The sequence below is a fragment of the Mustelus asterias genome, chromosome 18 (genome assembly GCF_964213995.1).
Source record: "Mustelus asterias chromosome 18, sMusAst1.hap1.1, whole genome shotgun sequence".
Lineage (NCBI taxonomy): Eukaryota > Metazoa > Chordata > Chondrichthyes > Carcharhiniformes > Triakidae > Mustelus > Mustelus asterias.
In genome coordinates, this window is record NC_135818.1 from 28,360,213 (window position 1) to 28,379,744 (window position 19,532).

The 19,532-nt window shown below is 40.8% G+C and overlaps 1 protein-coding gene across 1 annotated transcript in view; it reads right to left on the reverse strand.

The window, feature by feature from the left end:
- Positions 1–19,532, reverse strand: part of stard9 (StAR-related lipid transfer (START) domain containing 9) — a 324,067-nt gene that overhangs the window by 26,073 nt on the left and 278,462 nt on the right. Inside the window, exons 24-27 of the mRNA XM_078233633.1 lie at positions 5,267–16,690; positions 4,497–4,700; positions 3,067–3,250; positions 1,543–1,677 (exon numbers count right to left, since the gene is read on the reverse strand). Of these exons, the coding sequence (XP_078089759.1) occupies positions 1,543–1,677; positions 3,067–3,250; positions 4,497–4,700; positions 5,267–16,690 (11,947 nt within the window). The remainder of the gene's footprint in view (positions 1–1,542; positions 1,678–3,066; positions 3,251–4,496; positions 4,701–5,266; positions 16,691–19,532) is intronic.

The window sequence follows — 19,532 nt, forward strand, 5'->3', positions numbered from 1 at the left end:
GATTACCTGTAAAGACTCGCATTCCATCCATTATCTTGTAAATTGAGTCTGTGTCTATATATGCTCTGTTTGTGAGCGCAACTCCTCACTCACCTGAAGAAGGAGCGACACTCCGAAAGCTTGTGCTACCAAATAAACCTGTTGGACTTGAATCTGGTGTTGTGAGACTTCTTATGTGCTTCCCCAGTCCAACGCCGACATCTCACATCATAAAAAGACTTCCCCCGCACATCTCTACTGAACTTTTCTCCCCTTACCTTGAACTTATGCCCCTTGTAATTGTCATTTCTGCCTTGGGAAAAAGCTTCCAACTGTTCACCTTATCTATGCCCCTCAGAATTTTATAAACTTCTATCAGGTCATCCCTCAGCCTCCGTCTTTCCAGGGAGAACAATCCCAGTTTATTCAATCTCTCCTCGTAGCTAATACGCTCCATACCAGGCAACATCCTGGTAAACATGTTTTACTGCAGCTATACAGGGCCTTAGTGAGACCACATCTGGAGTATTGTGTACAGTTTTGGTCTTATTTGCAAATTTTGTTAGAAGCAGTTCCGAGAAGTTCAATCGACTTATTCCTAAAATGAAAGGCTTATCATAGAAGAAAAGTTGAACAGGTTGAGTCTATAACCATTGGTGTTGAGGAGAATGACAACCTTACTGAAATGATGTAAAGAATTTAAATGGAGTTAATAGGTGGATATACAATTGGGTCAGGTGAAATATATTCCATTTTGTCATTTTCAGAGTTACATGTTTCATTAAATTCTTTACTCCATTTCACTCACCTGACGAAGGAGCAGCGCTCCGAAAGCTAGTGGCGTTTGCTACCAAATAAACCTGTTGGATTTTAACCTGGTGTTGTTAGACTCCTTACTAACCTTACTGAGACACAGACGATCTTGAGAGGATTTGACAGGATGGATACCAGGTGAATGTTTCCTCTTGTGAGACAGATTAGAACTTTTAAAAGTAAGAGGTCTCTGTTTTAAGACAGAGATTAGGGTCTCTATGGTTGTTATTCTGTGGAATCCTCTTCCACAGAGAGCAGTGGAGGCTGGGTCATTGAGTGTATTCAAAGTGGAGTTAGACAGGTTTTTGATTGATGAGGGAGTTAAGTGCTGGGGGGGGGGGGGGGGGGGTGCGGGATGGGGGTGCTGCTGACAGAAAGTTAGAGTTGAGGTCACAATCAGATCAGCCATGATCTTATCGAATAGCAGAGAAGCTTCAAAGAGCCAAACAGCTGACTCCTGCTCCGAAGTCCTATATTCCAAACTTGTTGCCCATTTACTGGACTACTTCAGTGATTTTACTTCAAAAGCACTTCATTGACAGTAAAGAACTACGGAATGCCCAAAGGTTGTGAAAGGTGCTATATAAATGCATTTAACTAACAGTGATTAGGATCATTTCATTCTTAGATACCAAACCAAAATGGGATATTAGGACCAACAATAACTATCATTTTAACTATCATGAAAATTTTAAAACTCAAGTTCTCATCAGCCAGTCAATGTTTGTTACCCAATGTGTGAATTCTGACCTTGGTTTGGGGATTGATGTCTGGTGGGGCTGTGTTGCTGCTGCTGTAACCTGATGTGGGATTGGAAGACAGACTAAGATTTGAGCCAGTGTGCAAGCTGTTCCTGCTGGCGACATTCCTCACCCTCCCTTCCACCTGTTAAGAAAAAGTAAAACAAACAATCAAAAAGATAATACTGAGTAATAATCAATCGAAACAAGTCCTCACAACGTGTATTACTGCTCTAAGAAAGCTGAGGATTAATACAAATAATGTTCCTGATGGATATGAAAGAATGTCCCAGAAAGTGCACTTACAGGCACATTATTCTCTTCACTTTTATGTTAATAGGTGGATATACAATTGTGTCAGGTGAAATATATTCCATTTTGTCATTTTCAGTGTTATATGTTTCATTAAATTCTTTACTGCAATTCCGGCAGTGATGCTCATAGAACATAGAACAGTACAGCACAGAACAGGCCCTTCAGCCCACGTTGTTGTGCTGAGCTTTGTCTGAAACCCAGATCAAGCTATTTCCTCCCTATCATCCCGAAGTACTCCATGTGCCTATCCAATAGCTTCTTAAATGTTCCTAAAGTTTCTGACTCCACTATCACTGCAGGCAGTCCATTCCACACCCCAACCACTCTCTGAGTAAAAAACCTACCTCGGACATCCTTCCTATATCTCCCACCATGAACCCTACAGTTATGCCCCCTAGTTACCACTCCATTCACCCGAGGAAATAGTCTTTGAACGTTCACTCTATCTATCCCCCTCATCATCTTATAAACCTCTATCAAGTCTCCTCTTAACCTCCTCCGCTCCAAAGAGAAAAGCCCAAGTTCCCTCAACCTTTCCTCATAAGACCTACCCTCCAAACCAGGCAGCATCCTGGTAAATCTCCTCTGCACTCTCTCCAGTGTCTCCACATCCTTCTTATAGTGAGGTGACCAGAACTGCACACAATATTCCAAATGTGGTCTCACCAAGGTCCTGTACAGTTGCAGCATAACCCCACGGCTCTTAAACTCAAACCCCCTGTTAATGAACGCCAACACACTATAGGCCTTCTTGACGGCTCTATCCACTTGAGTGGCAACCTTCAGAGATCTATGGATATGAACCCCTTGATCTCTCTGTTCCTCCACATTCTTCAGAACCCTACCTTTGACCCTGTAATCCACATTTAAATTTGTCCTACCAAAATGAATCACCTCGCATTTGTCAGGGTTAAACTCCATTTGCCATTTTTCAGCCCAGCTCTGCATGCTATCTATATCTCTTTGCAGCCTACAACAGCCCTCCACCTTTTAACAATGTTGCTAGTTAATTTCACCTAGTTACAGTTTCAAATGCACACCACATACTTGCACTGCCAGACTTGATTCAACATTTTCATTAATGGAATTGTTGTAAAAATCATTCCAAGTTTAAACTAAGCTCTAATTCATATACACAATACAATTAATGTCAAATGATTCATGACCATTCAGGGTTAACACAAATGTCCAATTGGATCTTGTATCTCCTGAAGATTACCTTCAATAACTGAGAGATCATCTGTTGTTGCAAACGGCATTTCTCCTTTTCAGCCCTTGCACGTAGCTTATCTCTCGCCTTTGCTATTTCCACTTTTGCTTCCTCTCGTGCCTTCTGGTAATCTCTAAGTAGATATTCAATCTCTGAAGTGGTTTCTTCTCTACCCACAGCAGCTGCTTGAGTTCTAGAGGATTACAACAATCACAACAAAGCATGTCACCACCAAACATCGTGCTTTATATTTTCTTGGATTTAACTAATGCTTTGGTAAAGACCTTCAAAGGCTGCAGGAACAAACTGAGATCATGTTTGGACTATCACTGACATACATTAACTGATGATGAAATGATCCCTTTACATAACTAAAAACCTCAAAACACTGTTCGTAGTTCTTGAGGTTTCATGAGAAAGTACAACAACAATCATTTCTCTAAAGATTGTCATACATTTTACTCTATCCTTTCTTGACCAAATGTTCAACGGGAAAGTTATAAAAATGAGTTAGAAAAAGTATGAATGGGGTGCCCAGGCCTCAGTATTGCAACTAATGATTTTTCTAATTTACACCAATGACTTAGACCCAGAAATGTAAATTGGTCAAATTTGGGAAAAGAAAAAAAAGGAAGAAAACATTTACATCGAATCATAGAAAAGTACTGCATGGAAAAGTGGCCATTTGGCCAATTGAGTCTGTTCTGGCTCTTGCAAAGATCAATTAATTTGTCCCACTCTCCTGAACTTTCCTCATATCAGTGCATTTTTGTCTTTCGAGTATTTATCCTTTTGAAAGCTACTATTGAATCTATTTCCACCACTCTATCAAATATCTTCATTCTTTGTGTTAAATAGTTGTCCTCACTTGCCTCTGGTTCTTTTGCCTCAACTCTGTTCCCTCTGGTTATCAGCCCTAATGTTTTCTCATTTATCTAAACCTTTTGTGATTTAAAGCACCTCTATTAAACCCCCCCCTTAACCTTCACTCCTCTAAGGAGAGCAACCCAGCTTCGCTGATTTTTCCATGTAACATCATCCAAGGAACCATTCTTGAACATCATTTTTGTACCCTCTCCAAGGCTTTTGACATCCTTCCTAAAATGTGGAGTGCAGAATTGGACACTAAATACTCTGGTTGAGGCAAAACCAATGCTTTATAAAGTTCCAACATAACTACCTTGCTTTTGTACTCTATGCCTCTATCTATAAACGGGATCCCAGGTGCTTTTTTAACTGTTTTTGTTCCTGTCCTTTTGTGACCACTGGCCATCCTAAACTGTTTGAAATGTAAGGAGTGTAACCGGATTCAAACAGACAGACAAGTGAAGGATTGAACACATCTTTAGCATCCACTCAATATAGTTTCCTCTATTTGTCTTAACAATCCCTTGCTGAAATTTTCCTTATACAACTGATGTAAAGTATAACTTATATACCGTGTGTTTTCCACGACATCCTGCCGTAACCGCTGCAGATAGTTCCTCCACTTGCTTGGGAGGTCTTGTTCCTGATGGGATGTAGATGGATGCTTTTGGCATTGTAAGGTGAGATGTTTCTGTGGGCTCAGGCTGCGGGTCCTTCGGAATTTCTGCAGTTTTTCATCTCTCTCCTTTCTCAAAGCTGCTATGGTTCTCATGTGCCTTTTTAAATATTTATAAGAAGTATAGAAAATCAGTGTGTTGATTTGTTTAATAACCTTTAATGATGATCAAGTGACTAACACACAACTGCAGACTGTATCACATTCAGTTCTACAGTTAGTTTGAGTGCACAACCAAAATGTATTAGTTACCTCGACATTTACTAAAATAGATGACATTTCTGGCCACGACTATCACTTCTGCTCAGATAACTTCTATTCAACCCTTTCGTCTACATTGTGACATCCAATTTTTGTTACTATAGCAATGTGCAGTTATTATGGATTAGTGCGATTGCCATGGTTACTAAAAAAGACAATTTAAAAAATCCACTTGGGCATTGAGAACAGTGTTTCATGGCAGTGGATATTCCAATCAATGCCTGTTTGCTAAGGTGACAATGCTGATAACATGGAGTACAGGATTAAAAGGGTAATTTACAGTAGGAAATTACTTTGGATGAATTGATTCTGGGTGACACTCAACTAGACTTTCAAATCACATCACTGAGTTTTCAGCGACTGAATGTGCAACTAGGTAGCAAATGTAAATAGGTGATAATTTACCTGTCATAAAGCTGCTGCCTCATAGGAACATTTAAGTCATCTGCTGCTCCACCTTGAAATATTCTTAACAAAGCATCCGTTTCCCCCAGACCATAATTCAGCTTTGCTTCAGTGAGTTCCACCGTCAGTTGGTGCTGGTTAAAGTCCAGGTATATTCCCGACATGATCTGAGCACGCTCTTGGCGCAAGCTTTCGATTTCCTTCTGCCTTTGATCCTGAACCTCTGATTTGAAATCCACCATTTCTGTAACTCCATCTCTCGTTTGCTTTTGCTCTATCTTTCTGTGCGAACTGGCAGCTGTGCTAGTACAATTTCTTGTTAACAGAGGACTATAGTGTACCCCAGACCAGTTGCAGAACTTGTTGTGCAAGGGTAAGTCTCCTGGGCCTCTGCAGTTGGCTGTTCTAGAATTGGACATTTGTGGCCTGTTACAGTCGGTTGTGGAGGGATTCTCATTCAGAAGCACTTCTGTGTTACATCCACTTGAAACTATGGATTCAGCATCTTCAGTGGCAAATTCAATAGTTTCTTCACTCATTATGGATGTGCCCGACATGGAATTACAATCACTCATGGAATCATCTTGGTGCGGAGTTCGATCCTGTGACATTCTGCCTTTTTGTTCGTGGGGGTCAATCCCATCTTCAGAAAGAACGCTGTGCTGCATGGAAGACACACTTGAAGATCTATGAAAGATCCTTCTAGATAGCCTTGTGGTACCATCACTGCTTTTACTAAGAGTGGGAGGAAAGGGAACCAGTGGAGAATTATGAAGTGTTGGTGGAAAAGCAGAAGAATTTGCCTGTTTTCTTCCATCAGTGTTTGAGGTAGAGGGCATCTGAATGTTTTGAAAAACCAATTGTGGCTCATTTTCTTTGGACTGTTTTGAGTTACAAAGTGGTACTTGTTTAACAACATGACCTACTCTCATCACATCATGTTGCCGATTGTAATGTTCAATGCCAGCCTTTGCTGCTTCTGACCTCACAGATGATTGAATGGAATTGGATTGAAGGCCATCCTGTAGATCTGCTTTTCTTTCTAGTGTAACTGAGCTTGACAAATCATGTGGTGTAAAGTTACATTGCTCATCTAACAGAACCAAAGACATACTATTTATTTCCATCTTCTGTTCATCTTCGGATTCCATTTGTGTGGAATTGATCTTTTTTTGCTGTTTTTCATTAAAACTATACCAAGAAGCAGGCCTTTTCTTTCTTTGCCAATATGTAGAATGTCCAAGTGGCTCTCCACCTTGAAGGCACAGAAAGGATTTGCTACGGGACCTCTGGTTCCCTGACCCAGCTTCAAATGTTTGAATAGGGGATGATGCTCGGTCCACTAGAACAGTTGACTTTATGTCAGCAGAAGTAGGTTCTTGACCAGCAAAGCTCTTCATTTCTCTATCTTCAGAGAGACTGGGATAATTAGTTTCCACCTTTGAAAATTCTGATACACTTTTGAACGAGCTGATACTTGTACCTTGTCTGAGGTCACATTGAATTGGTGTCTGTGATGATCCTGCAACTGGTGAAATGCCTGGACTTAATGAAGAATTTTGTGATGAGTTTTCTACTAATTTCTGAGCATCTGGTGATGCAGGGGTGGATGTCCTGACAGATAAATCTCCATCTTCCGTGGAAGGAAGAGAACAAAGTGACTGTCTCATGATAGCATGATGAGTATCGCGATCTAGCATGGCACTGTTCTGTTGTCGTTCCTGCAGTGTTAATGTCACATTAGTGTTTTCTTGAGACACATTAACATCTGAGCCAATCACTTTTACAATAACATTAAACTCTGGAGATCTCGGAATTTCATTTCTTAGATTTTCCTGGCTAACTTTGTCTAAATTATGAGACAATATTTCTGTCTGAATGGCTACATCCACTACTGTCTGGGTACAACTGTCTGCTGTTCTGGTTGTTCCTGATGTACCACTGTTTTGGTTAGACTGTGAACTGGTTTCACTTGAATGGATGTTACCCAATAGCTCTGTGGTGCTATGAAGAAGCTGTGAAAGGTGGACAGAAAGGTTCTGAAGATTTGACCAGGGACTTTGTTGCACAGGTGTTTGCATTGGAGTTTGGGTGTAGCTTCTCTGGTGTCGACACAGCTTTTGAGGTTTCACTTTACCCGATGTTTGGGTTTCTTGGTTGCAGGTCAGTTTCAAAGATCCATTGGAGGAAGACTTTACAGAAGACTCTATTGGATAAAGGAGTACAATTTCATCGACTTGCGCCCTAACGTTTTCAATTTCAGAATTAGAACTTGGAAATTGTGATGATTGGAAGAACGAAACAGCCGTGGATGAATCACATGACCTTTGATAGGTATCCCCATCAAGATCACCATGTACAGGGTATGCACCTTCAAAAGTCTCTCCTTGGAAGTCACTTTCATTACTTAGTGTGTCGGATAACGCTCTTGTATTGACATAACAACTTAAATGTGAATTAAAAGGAGAATTTTGAACATTCAATCCATTGTCAGCACTGGAACATCTCATAACACTACCAGGATGACTTAGTTTTGGTTGGACATTGCACACATCGCTTGCACTTCCAAAAGCATACTGTTTCCAACTGGTTCTGCTCAAGTCATTGCTTTGCAGCTGATGGACATATGGATTAATATCACTGGAAGCAAAATGCATTGGATCTTTATTTTCATGGAAATTCAATTCCACTTCAGAAAAATGCTGATCTTTAAGTTTTTCTTCAGTAAAGTTTCTTGGATGAAATTCATCAAATGATGCTGAGATGCAACCATCATCACTTTGCTGTTTGACTGATTGATTACTCTGCCCTTGATCACAAGGTAAAGTGACACTGGAATGGGCTACTGCATTGTTAGTAGAAATCTTTGAATCTATATTGACTGAAACTCTCTCTTGTACAAGCTCAGGCTTAAGATGTAGCTTCTGTCCATGTTTTTTATCCATGTCTCTTTTTGCACATACTTCTATTTGGTACATATTTTGTTCTCCATACGGTGATGCTGGAACATCACGTGGATTTAATGCAGCCAAAGGTTTTGTGATCAATGCTGCAGCAGGACTGTGCTCACTGGGACCTTGTATTAGGAGGTCAACATTGCATGAAGACGAATGGACAACTGGTGCTGATTGTCTCTGTTTCAGTAATGGTACCCTCACTTCTTCTTCATAATTTTCTACTTTAGTCATAGTTGTACTCATTGACTCTTTGCAAGTACAAACACATGACTGCAACCTGTTGATACTCCTCCCACACTGTCTGGTTCGAAGCTCTTTAAGTGAAAGGAATTCAATATCAATTTCTTCATCTGAACTTGATGAGTGCTTTGTTTTGTCTGCAATTGGTTTAATTCTTTTAAGTCTCTGTGATTTTTTCTTTACCACATTAGTTGTATTTGTGCTAGATCTAGTGTCCGAGCCATCCAAAAATTCTGAATTGGAAGAATCATGTCCTTCAGTATCCATTATGTTGATTTGGGTTACCGAAGAGCATCCAGAGCAACTACTATTACAAGAATCTGAAAGTATCGAGAGATCTGTGCTATGGTAAGTTCCATCCATTTCTGTGCATTTACTGCTTTCACGTGACTGAGAACTGAATTCTCCAAACTGCTTATATTGTAGGACTGAATCCTCAATATGTTCATAAATGTCAGAACTCAGATCACTGCCATCTGGCAGGTCACTTTCTCGAGAGGAAAATTTGTCGTATGTTTCAGCAGTAGCACAAGTATTGTACAGATCCTTCATTTGTAATTTGGATTCATTTCTAAGTTGATGTCCAGGAATCAACTGATTTTGAGTCTGTTGTAATTGTGGCACTGACTGTTCTTTCAAATGGGTCTGATGGACAGGGGTGCAGAACATTACACAACTGTCACTGTGGTTTCTTTCTGGTTTACATTCTGATGTAGCAGTTTCAGCCTCTTTCTGAGTCCTAGTTTGAACACTGGCCTGGTTAATGCATTCAATTATGTATTGAGGTAGGAAGTCAACTTTGGTGGGGCACTTGGACTTCTTTTCCTCCTTTATATTAGCTAAGATTTCATTATTTTTATTGCAGAAATCCAATGATAATGTGCTTTTATTGCAAACCAGCTCTTGCTCGAAAGTACTCAGTTCAGTTTGCAGTGGTAATTGTGCTTCTTCATATCTTTCATTACCACTTAAATGCTTCTTCATTGACCCATTATTTGTTGAATCAGGTAGATCTTTATCATTACAGTTTTTAGCATATCCAACTGTTTCAGAAGAAATCTCACTATCAGCTATAACAGGTTCTTCTCTACGCTCTAAAGGTTGTTCCGATGCTGTTACATGCAAGTTTAAAGAATTTACAGTTAGGTCTGAAACACCCACCTCAACAAGATCTCCACCTATCAAACCCACTGAAGAATTTTCTCCTTCCCCTCTGTAATGCAAGGCAATTTGTTTCTGGTGGCCAGACGATTCAATGAAGCTTTGTGGTTTGAAAGCATTTACACAGTCAGAATTTGAAAAATGGACAGCATGGCATTTAGTTTCTGCTTTTAACAGAGAAGATGGTGACAATCCAGCGATGCTTGAAGATTGCTCTTGAACAGATTGCTGAAGCACTTTTTGAATGTGTTGGTCCCTTCTTGCTGCAGGGTGTTTCTTTAACAGCACAGAACCCAATGTGTTTGACCCAGCTGATTTGGGCATGACAGTTTGCTTTGCATCATCTCCTAGTGTCTGAGTTTCAACTGTTTTTACTTTGTGAAGATACAATCTCTGTTCACTTTGGATTTCTTTTTCTTCTTGTTTCACGGAGACAGATTTGGAAGATGTGCTCCCGGTTGTATACGATTCTTCAAGCTGATGGGCAAATGACCTTGCTGGCAATACTTCAGATTTTTCGCGTATAACCTGACTTCCATCCAACTGAGGAATATCTTGCAGAGAACTTTTAATAACTTCAGTTTGGCTTTCAATATTTAAGCCAGAGGCTGAAAAACACATACTGTATGTATTCTGATCATGTAAACTCAAGGGTGATTGTTGGCCTTTAAAAACATTGTGCTTTTGAGATAAAGTCATGGCATCTTCCATACCCAAATTCGCCATACTTAGATCTGAATGAACATTTTCGGAAGTTTTCTGCTCTTGATTAGTGACAGCCCCAACACCAGTTTTCGTCAGATAGTGGTCAGCAACCCTAGTCTGGTCGGTATGTACTAATGCTTCTGCTGCCTGCAGATCAGCCTGAAAGTCACTCGCATTAGAAATTGCTGTTGTGTCAAGTTGGTACCACATTCCATGTTTACCTACCACCTCCTTTAAAATTATACCCTGACTTGGCAAAGTATTAACAGATTTCCCTGTTGCTGAACATTCTTCCCTCTTTGTGATTGCACTGTTAATTTGGCAATTACCCGCACTGGCCTTTTCTTCACTGATTTCCTTAAGATCGTTTTTAAAGGTGAAACAAGACTGAGGTGTCCCCAGACCACCACTCGTACTTTCACTTCCAATTGTATTCCTCCTTGATTTTGAGGTACCTGTGTCTTGGATGGTTCTTGCTGGGTTTGAAATTGACACTGTCTTTACATATGACATACTTTGGTCAATGTTCTGCAGTAAAAGAATGTCCTTTGAACACATGGCTCTGTCAGTAATAGATTTACTTTCAGCGAACTGTTGATCTGCAATATTTTCACAAGACAATTTATGGTTAGGTCTCCTCTCCAAATGAAAATTCTCACCATTACTGGAGATCAAATTACTTTCCACAGAATCAGACATTAAGTTGTTCCTTTGAGGGTCTTGCAACATTTTCAAATCCATGATTGCACGATTCTCTAATCTTCTTGCTTGTGCACATTCCTGACTCGTCCACAGTTGCTGATTGTTTAATGAATGCTCAACCATATCACACGGCGAAGCTGTCGAACAGCTTCCATGCCCATCAGGAACAATTTCAAACACGTTTGTCTCTTGAAGTGCCTCACACTCAGGGTTTTCTATCACTGGCAGAATTTTCCCTTGCAATTCCTTTTGTTCTTCATTGTTAGAGATATTCATACAACTCACTGCTGATTTTATAACTTTGGGAACCTTTGGGAAGTATTGCTCAATTATCACACTCTGAACTTCATCTCTCTGTAATGTATCCTGCGAATATCCGTCTGCAAGAATTTGTTTAACTTCACTTTCATGTGCCATACATTTGGAAATATGAAAGCTGTCTGCTTCCTGATCATTGCAAGTACAGGGTCTCCGAACTGCATGAGGATTTTTGATGGGGTCTTGATGTTCAGTTTCAGCTCTGCTGAAGCTGAGCATTTTTTCTTCACACATATCATGCTGTTCCTTCATGATTGGAGATTCTTTTGAATTTGCGCCTGTTATATAAATATTTATAGTATCTTCAACAGATCTTGGGGACAACAATGGATGAGAATGATTTTGCTTGGACCCGTTGTCAGTGCCCAAGTGTGGTATCAATCCTTCCACTAACGAACAGGTAGCCATTTTGTTTTCTTGAGGTCTTCCATTTTGTTCAGCGCTGCTTCGGGTTTCCATTGAGATTTTACTTTTAGCTAAACCTTTGACGTTTTCATAGTTATTCATTATTGTTTCTGTAATTTCAGTGATCATATTGGTAACACCTTTAGGTACACCTGCAGGTTCAATGGTCTCCTTTTGATCTGGAGCACAGTCAACCATCATGAAGGGCAACTGATTATCTGCAGTTTCTGTTACATAATTTATGTCAGGAATATTCCTATCATTAGTCCTCTCCTCAAATTTAACAGTTAGGTTATTCTCTTGAATTAACGCCATGGTATCTCCTTCCTGGTTTGATTTAATACGTAATCTTTGCATATCCTGAATGGTATCTGTCTGCATTTCATTCCTCTCAGTTGGATATATTAGGAAATCAGTCCCCATTTGAAATTCACAATCATATTTTGACTGTGTTTGGCTTGAGACAGTTTCATAGTTGTGTTCTATGCCCAGATGGTTCTTGCTTTCCATCACAACACTCTGAGCCACCATAGAGAGCTCTTGCTTGGCTTGTCCTGCTGCATTTCTTGTATGACTTGCATCATAAGATGCATCGATCAGGTTCTGAAATGCCACTCTTGATGTGTCTGCTGTACTACAAGTTTCTGAGCAAGTCCAATCGCACAACTGAGATCTCTCCTTCACTGATCCATCAACCACGTCCTCATTTGCAGTAATACATTTTCTTGTGCAAATTTGTTCTAAGGAATATTTAGAACAGCTGAAGCCCTCAGACATCATGTCTCCTTTCACTTCTGTCACCTTTTGAAATGCTTCTTCTTCACTATTGTTATTCTCATTCAATTTTACAAAACTCTCATTACGAAATAATTTTACTTCACTGGATCTGTTTCTACTTTTAGGTGTACAGATAGTTCTGACTTTCTGTAAAGTAGGAAGTACACAGACTTTGGAGTTATCTGCTATGTCAATACTGGCCGTTCTGGTACTGTCACCTGTTTCTGCCATACGCGATCTTCGGCTTATCAGAGGTATAGTTTGAAGATAATTGTCAATTGTTCCAGAATTGTTGCCAGCTTTCTCTGCTGCATCACTCACAATACTATTCTCCTTTGACTTGCTCTGTTCTTGATAGTCACATGCTATTCCATCCCTCTGAATTGACATTGTACAGACAATTCTCTTCTGATCATCTTCAGCATCCCTATCAAACAATTCTTCTTCTGCACAGCCAGCTCTCTGAATAATCTGTTTTTCACTAGTGGTTTCATATTCTTTAGATTCCTCAAAAGATCCAGTGTCTATCTTTGCTACTGATTCTCCAGTCATATCTGCCAGCAAGTTGTGACCAAAATAAGATGGGTCTCCTTGAACTGCATTATTCATCATCATGTTACTTTTCTTAAGTTTTGCTGCAATAACATTATCACAATCTTCATCGTCATTTGCAAATCTTTCTTCTGTTACACTGTTTGCTGTTAATAAGTCAAAGTCCACATCATTTTGGTTGACATCAGTTTCTTTATGGTCATCGATAGATTGGTTAACTTTAGTTTTCAATCCATTCCTATTCATCTGTGGATTTACTGTTTCCAGTTGGCATATCATGTTCTCCATTATAGGGATTCTTGCCATGTTGGATCTACATGATATTTCTGATCCTTCTTCAACCAGGCTCTTAACATTTTCAGGCTGTTTGATGAGAAGCTGCGGCAAGTGAGACCTTGAAATAGATTCAGAAGGAAAGTTGAGTTTGTTTGGAAGTATGCTGTAGGCTCTATTCAATTTTGCCGCTGTATTGTAATCTAGATTAAATCTGTCCCAAAACCTGCTTTCAACTGCACTTTTTTTAGGTTCTTCACAAATAGAGTTGGGAGTACTTTGCCCAGAAGCAGGTAAATTTAATACAGTGGTTTCTTCTGCAAGTACACTGTCATTATGTTGCTGATCATTTGAGTCACTATTAAGTGGGATGCTTTTACAATTCAAACAGTCAACATCAGGATTGTATGAAATTTTGCTCATCTCTTTCTCATTACTTCTGTCTTTTGATACACATTCTTCATTTTTGTTAGATGCAGTGCCACTCGCACTACTTTGTTCCTGTGAAAAGGAACTGCCAATTATCACCTTGAAATCTTCAGAACAAACCGTACCATTCCCCTTGTGTAAATGCTCATCATCGAGAGTCTTGAGTTCACTCATCTTGGTTGCAGTATCCAATGGGTTGGTCACAGCCTGTAACAGAGTTTCTGTTGAAGTATACCTGCTGTCATTCCTTAAGAGATTCAAGTGGCTCTTTGCTTTCTGTAGATCAACATTTACTACAGAATTGGACATCAGATCCCAACTGTTTTTTCCTTTGGTTACATCACATCTTGTGTCTGGACTTCCCTGCATTATAATGGGTTTTACTGTTTGTTTGTCTCGATCGTGTACTAAAGATGATTGTTTTGTTTGACTATTCCCATCCTTCAGTAAAGTCGAATGAACAATATCTGGATCCATATCTTTCACTGTACTAATTTCCAAAAAAGGTTTGCTCTCATTGCCAATTAAAGAGGGTGTCAGAATCTTGCTCTCAGTAAGTAGGTCATCATCTACTGTATCAGTCTTTTCTACAAATGCACCACCTTCCACCACCACCTTGGGTTCCAGCACCTGCTTCAATGGTCGAGCAGCTAGTCTATAAATGCTGCTGGAATTACAAACAGCTGCAGGACAAGAAGAATCTGAAAAGATCTGGGATTCTGTCTTATCATAAGATTGACTGTGGCAGGATAATTCTTCTGATTGTAGAATAAATTGTTTGGTGCCAGAAATAGTTATCTTCTCAAAGCTGGATGAGGAACTGAGCTTGGTTGTATTCACTCTTGAGGCATTATCATAGATATATCTTCTGTGATACCCATCATCACCCAAAAGACTGCACTGAGACCATGTGCAGGTTCTCTCAGTTTCTATATTCTCTTGTTGCTTTCTCTGTGTTACTTCCATCTCTAAATCAACATTCTGCATGGGAGCAATTGTATCTGTACCAGATGTTGTAAGTTTCAAATCAATACTGGGCATAGCATAGTCTACAAGTTCTTTAGATTCCTCTAAAGAATAAGATTGCTGTGCAGAAAGTATCCTATCTAGTACAGCAGATATTCCTATTGGTGCCTTTATTTCTGGTACATGCATAGTTTCTATCTCCGAACTGCCAAGCACTTCAGTTACATGAGCCGTGGTATGATCAGTACAACTTGGATCTTGCATCATTACTCCACAAGTTCCAGACGTACAGATGAGAAGTTCCTTTGTTTGGGCTGAATCCTTTTCTCTTTCTAATTTGCTATCTTTATTGTCAGTGCATGGAATGTTGTCCTCTTTGAGAGTAACAAACGTAGGTGCCTCATGAAAATTATGGGTTGCATCATGATGCTCAGTCTTGTGTTCTGGATCAGATTTAAACATAGGGTGGGTGCAATTATTTTCTGATCCTTCAGTTAGTTCAGCCTCCACATCCCTACACATATCATTCAGCCCTAATGAGACTGCCAGAACAGGAGACCCACAGGATGACCAAGCATTTGTCATAATCAGAGAGTCTATACCTTTTTTATTGGGCTCGAGATTTTCCAACTGTATACTTTTCCCCATGTGTGTCGCCCTCAACTCTGTGTCACTACTCAAATAAAAATGCTGCTTTTTTAATGTCTGAGCTCCAACACCCTCCTTTTTATCAATTAGTACTTCAGGAGCATGGTATGCTTTGTTTCTGTCACCTTCAGTCCAAGGTAGATTCCAGTACACTTCAGCAGGCATTTCATCTGATGCTGTTGATTCAGTTGAATCCATTCTGAAAATATCACTTGGCCCTTCCACATCAGTTAAGCTGTCCAGAGAAATACTTCTCCCTCTGTTTGCAAGTTTGTGTCTGGCTACCTTATTGTAAGAAAAGCAAGCATGGGCATCATCTTCACCAGCATTCAGTGTGCCAAGTAGTTTTGGGTCCTTGTCCACCAGTGAATCCTGGGACATCTGACTATCATCACTTTCGCTACAATCCTCATGCCATTTGCATCGCTGTCCCTCCAACTCTTCCTTCTGCAACTGCTCTTTTAAAGCATTTGCATATGCAGAAGAGAGAGAATCCACAGAACACAAGCTTTCACCATCTGACAATCCCTCCTCACCAAACCAGCCCCTTAGTGAATCACTAGCAACCGTGGTGCTAGCATTTAGTATTTTGTCACTGTGCCATTTCCTTGTTGTGCCAAAGTGAGGCATTGGTTCCCAAAGGACACTAAGATTGATCAGTGAGGAAGAGCTCTTGATGGGAAGTAGGCCCAGGCTCAGGGAAGAGATTCGAGAGGCACTCTCCTTGCAGATCCTTCTGGCTCTGCCCGGTTGTCCACATTGTAGCTTTTTACTAATGCTGGAAGGAGATAATTTATTGCCAGTATTCATGAACAAATATTTGCATGTTAAATCCTGTTTCATGTCTTCATTATTTACTTTAAGTAATTTATCTGTGTCAATTTGGACATCCAATGAGCTTGCCATCAAATCTGATTCAAGTATCCTAGTCTCAGATAGCAAATAGCCTAATGAATTTTTATTTTCAGGTATATTACTGATTAGTTGTTGGACCTCTGACTGTAGGTTGCTTGCATCATCCATTTTAGGTTGCTCTTTGCTAGTGTGATTACTGCCTTCAGTTGACTGCTTTAAGACATGGATCTCTGAGACTTCCTCATGCTCTACAGCATTTTGTTTCTTTTGTCCCCATGCAGGTGAAACAATCTCGCTCCCTGGTTTTAAAGCTTGCCTCCTTGTATTGGACAATCCCACTTGTTGCAGAGATCCCACTGAGCGGGACTTCTGTGCTGAGTTTTGCTTCTTTATTGTCTGAGGTGATGTAGCTGAGTTCTTTCTTTTCAGGAAATCACTGTAAAAAGCATGTGAAATATTAAAATGCAATCACATCATTGGAAAGTCACACCTCAAAAAATACATTTGATTTCTACATCATTTCTAATTATTTTGGTGATTCAGTCTGTTTATAGCTGCATTGATATTGGTTTTAATAGTTTCTCAGACCCAAGCTGCCTCTTAGCAGTGGTTCAGTGTGTAGCTCGGTTGCCTTTGAGTCAGAAGCATGTGGGTTCAAGATCCATTCCAGAGACTTGAGCACGCATTTCAAGCTGATACTCCAGTGCAGTACTGAGAGAGTGCTGAGACTTTTAATCAAAGTTGCATCTGCCCTTCACGTGGACGTGCAAGATCCCATAGCATTATTTTGAAACTGCTGGGGAGTTTTCTCCAGGGTCTAGGCCAACATTTATCCCTCAGCCAATGCCTGCTCATTATCTCATTGCTGTTTGTGGGAATTAGTTGCTGTGCTTTCTACAGTCCAACAATGACTAACATTTCATTACTTATAGAGCACTTTGAGATTTCCCAAGATCGAAAAAAGTGCTATCAAAATGGAAGTCTGTCTTAGAGTCACAGAGTCATAGAGATTTACAGCATGGAAACAGGCCCTTCGGCCCAACTTGTCCATGCTGCCCAGTTTTTACCGCTAAGCTCGTCCCAACTGCACGCATTTGGCCCATATCCCTCCATCCCATTTTATCCATGTAACTGTCTAAATGCTTTTTAAAAGACAAAATTGTACCTGCCTCTACTACTGCCTCTGGCAGCTCGTTCCAGACACTCACCACCCTCTGAGTGAAAAAACTGCCCCTCTGGACTCTTTTGTATCTCTGCCCTCTCACTTTAAACTTATGCCCTCTAGTTTTAGACTCCCCTACCTTTGGGAAAAGATGTAGACTATCTACCTCATCTATGCCCCTCATTATTTTATAGACCTCTATAAGGTCACCCCTAAGCCTCCTACGCTCCAGTGAAAAAAGTCCTAGTCTATCTCTCCTTATAACTCAAACCATCAAGTCCTAGTAAATCTTTTTGGCACTCTTTCTAGTTTAATAATATCTTTGCTAAATTAATTTCTCCTAACCTAACTCATAGACCCAGTTACAACCATCTTTGTGGATAGTGACCTACAAAAAATGGATTCAAAAATATACAAAACACTGTCTAATACATTGGTTGCATCCAGTTCTGGATACCACACTTTAGGAAGGGTGTGAAGGCATCGGAGAGGATGCAGAGAAGATTCACAAGAATGGTTCCAGGGCTGAGGAACTTAAGTTAAGTAGATAGATTGGAGAAGTTGGGATTCCTTTCCTTCGAGAAGAGAAGGTTAAAAGGAGATTTGATAGAAGTATTCAAAATCATGAGACATCTAGACAGAATAGATAGGGAGAAATTGTCTCCATTAGTGAAAGGTTCAAGAACCATGAGGGCACAGATTTAAGGTAATTAGCAAAAGAAGCAATGGGACATGAAGGAAAACTTCTTCATGCAGAAAATAGTTGGAATTTGGAACACATTGCCCGAGTGTGGTGTAGGCAGATTCAATCAAGGCATTCAAGACGGAATTGAATCGTTGTTTGAAAAGTAAGAATGCATAGGCCAACGGGAAGAAGGCTGGGCTATAGTAAACACTTTCTCAGCATTTAACTCCTGATTAACCCTGAATGCCTCAATAAGATGACCAGTTTGCTGTTCTCAGTGCCGGATGTGGGAGGTCGTGGAGTTTCCTAGCCTCCCAGAAGTGAATATCTGCACTGGGTGCGTCGAGCTGCGGCTCCTAAGGGACCGAGTTAGGGAACTGGAGCTGCAGCTCGAGGACATTCGTCTGGTCAGGGGAAACGAGGAGGTGATAGATAGGAGTTATAGGCAGGTGGTCACACCGGGGCCACAAGAGGCAGGCAAGTGGGTCACAGTCAGGAAAGGGAAAAGTCAGGTGGGAGAGAGTACCCCAGTGGTTGTGCCCCTTAAAAATAAGTACTCTTGTTTGAGTACTGTTGGGGTGGACAGCCCACCTGGTGGAAGCAGCAGTGGTCGTGCCTCCGGCGCGGAGTCCGGCCTTGTAGCACAGAAGGGTAAGGAAAGGAGGAGGAAGGCAGTGGTGATCGGGGACTCTACAGTGAGGGGGTCAGACAGGCGTTTTTGTGGAGGAAGTCGAGAAATGCGGATGGTGGTTTGCCTCCCTGGTGCCGGGATCAGGGATGTTTCTGACCGTATCCAAGAAACCCTGAAGTGGGAGGGAGAGGAGTCAGAGGTCGTGGTGCATACTGGTATCACTGACATAGGCAGGAAAGGGGAAGGGGTTATGAAAAGAGAATATAGGAAGTTAGGTAGGGAGTTAAGAAGAATGAACGCAAAGGTAGTAATCTCGGGATTGCTGCCTGTGCCACGAGACAGTGAGGGAAGGAACGGAATAAGGTGGAGGATCAATGCGTGGCTGAGGGATTGGAGCAGGGGTCAGGGATTCAGGTTCCTGGATCATTGGGACCTCTTTAGGGGCAGGTGTGACCTGTACAAAAAGGATGGGTTTCACTTCAATCCTGGCGGGAAAGTTTGCTAAGGCTACTGGGGAGTGTTTAAACTAGAATGGTTGGGGGGTGGAAATCAAAATGAGGTGACTGGGAGAGAGGAGGTTAGCTTAAAAATAAAAGGGGCTTGTAGACAGTGTCAGAGGGAGGATAGGCAGGTGACGGAGAAGAGGAGCGCTCAGACCGAAGGGTTGAGATGTGTGGATTTTAACGCAAGGAGTGTAGTGAACAAAATGGATGAGCTTAGAGCATGGATCACTACTTGGAAGTATGATGTGGTGGCCATTAGAGAGACTTGGTTATCTCAGGGACAGATTGGATACTTCA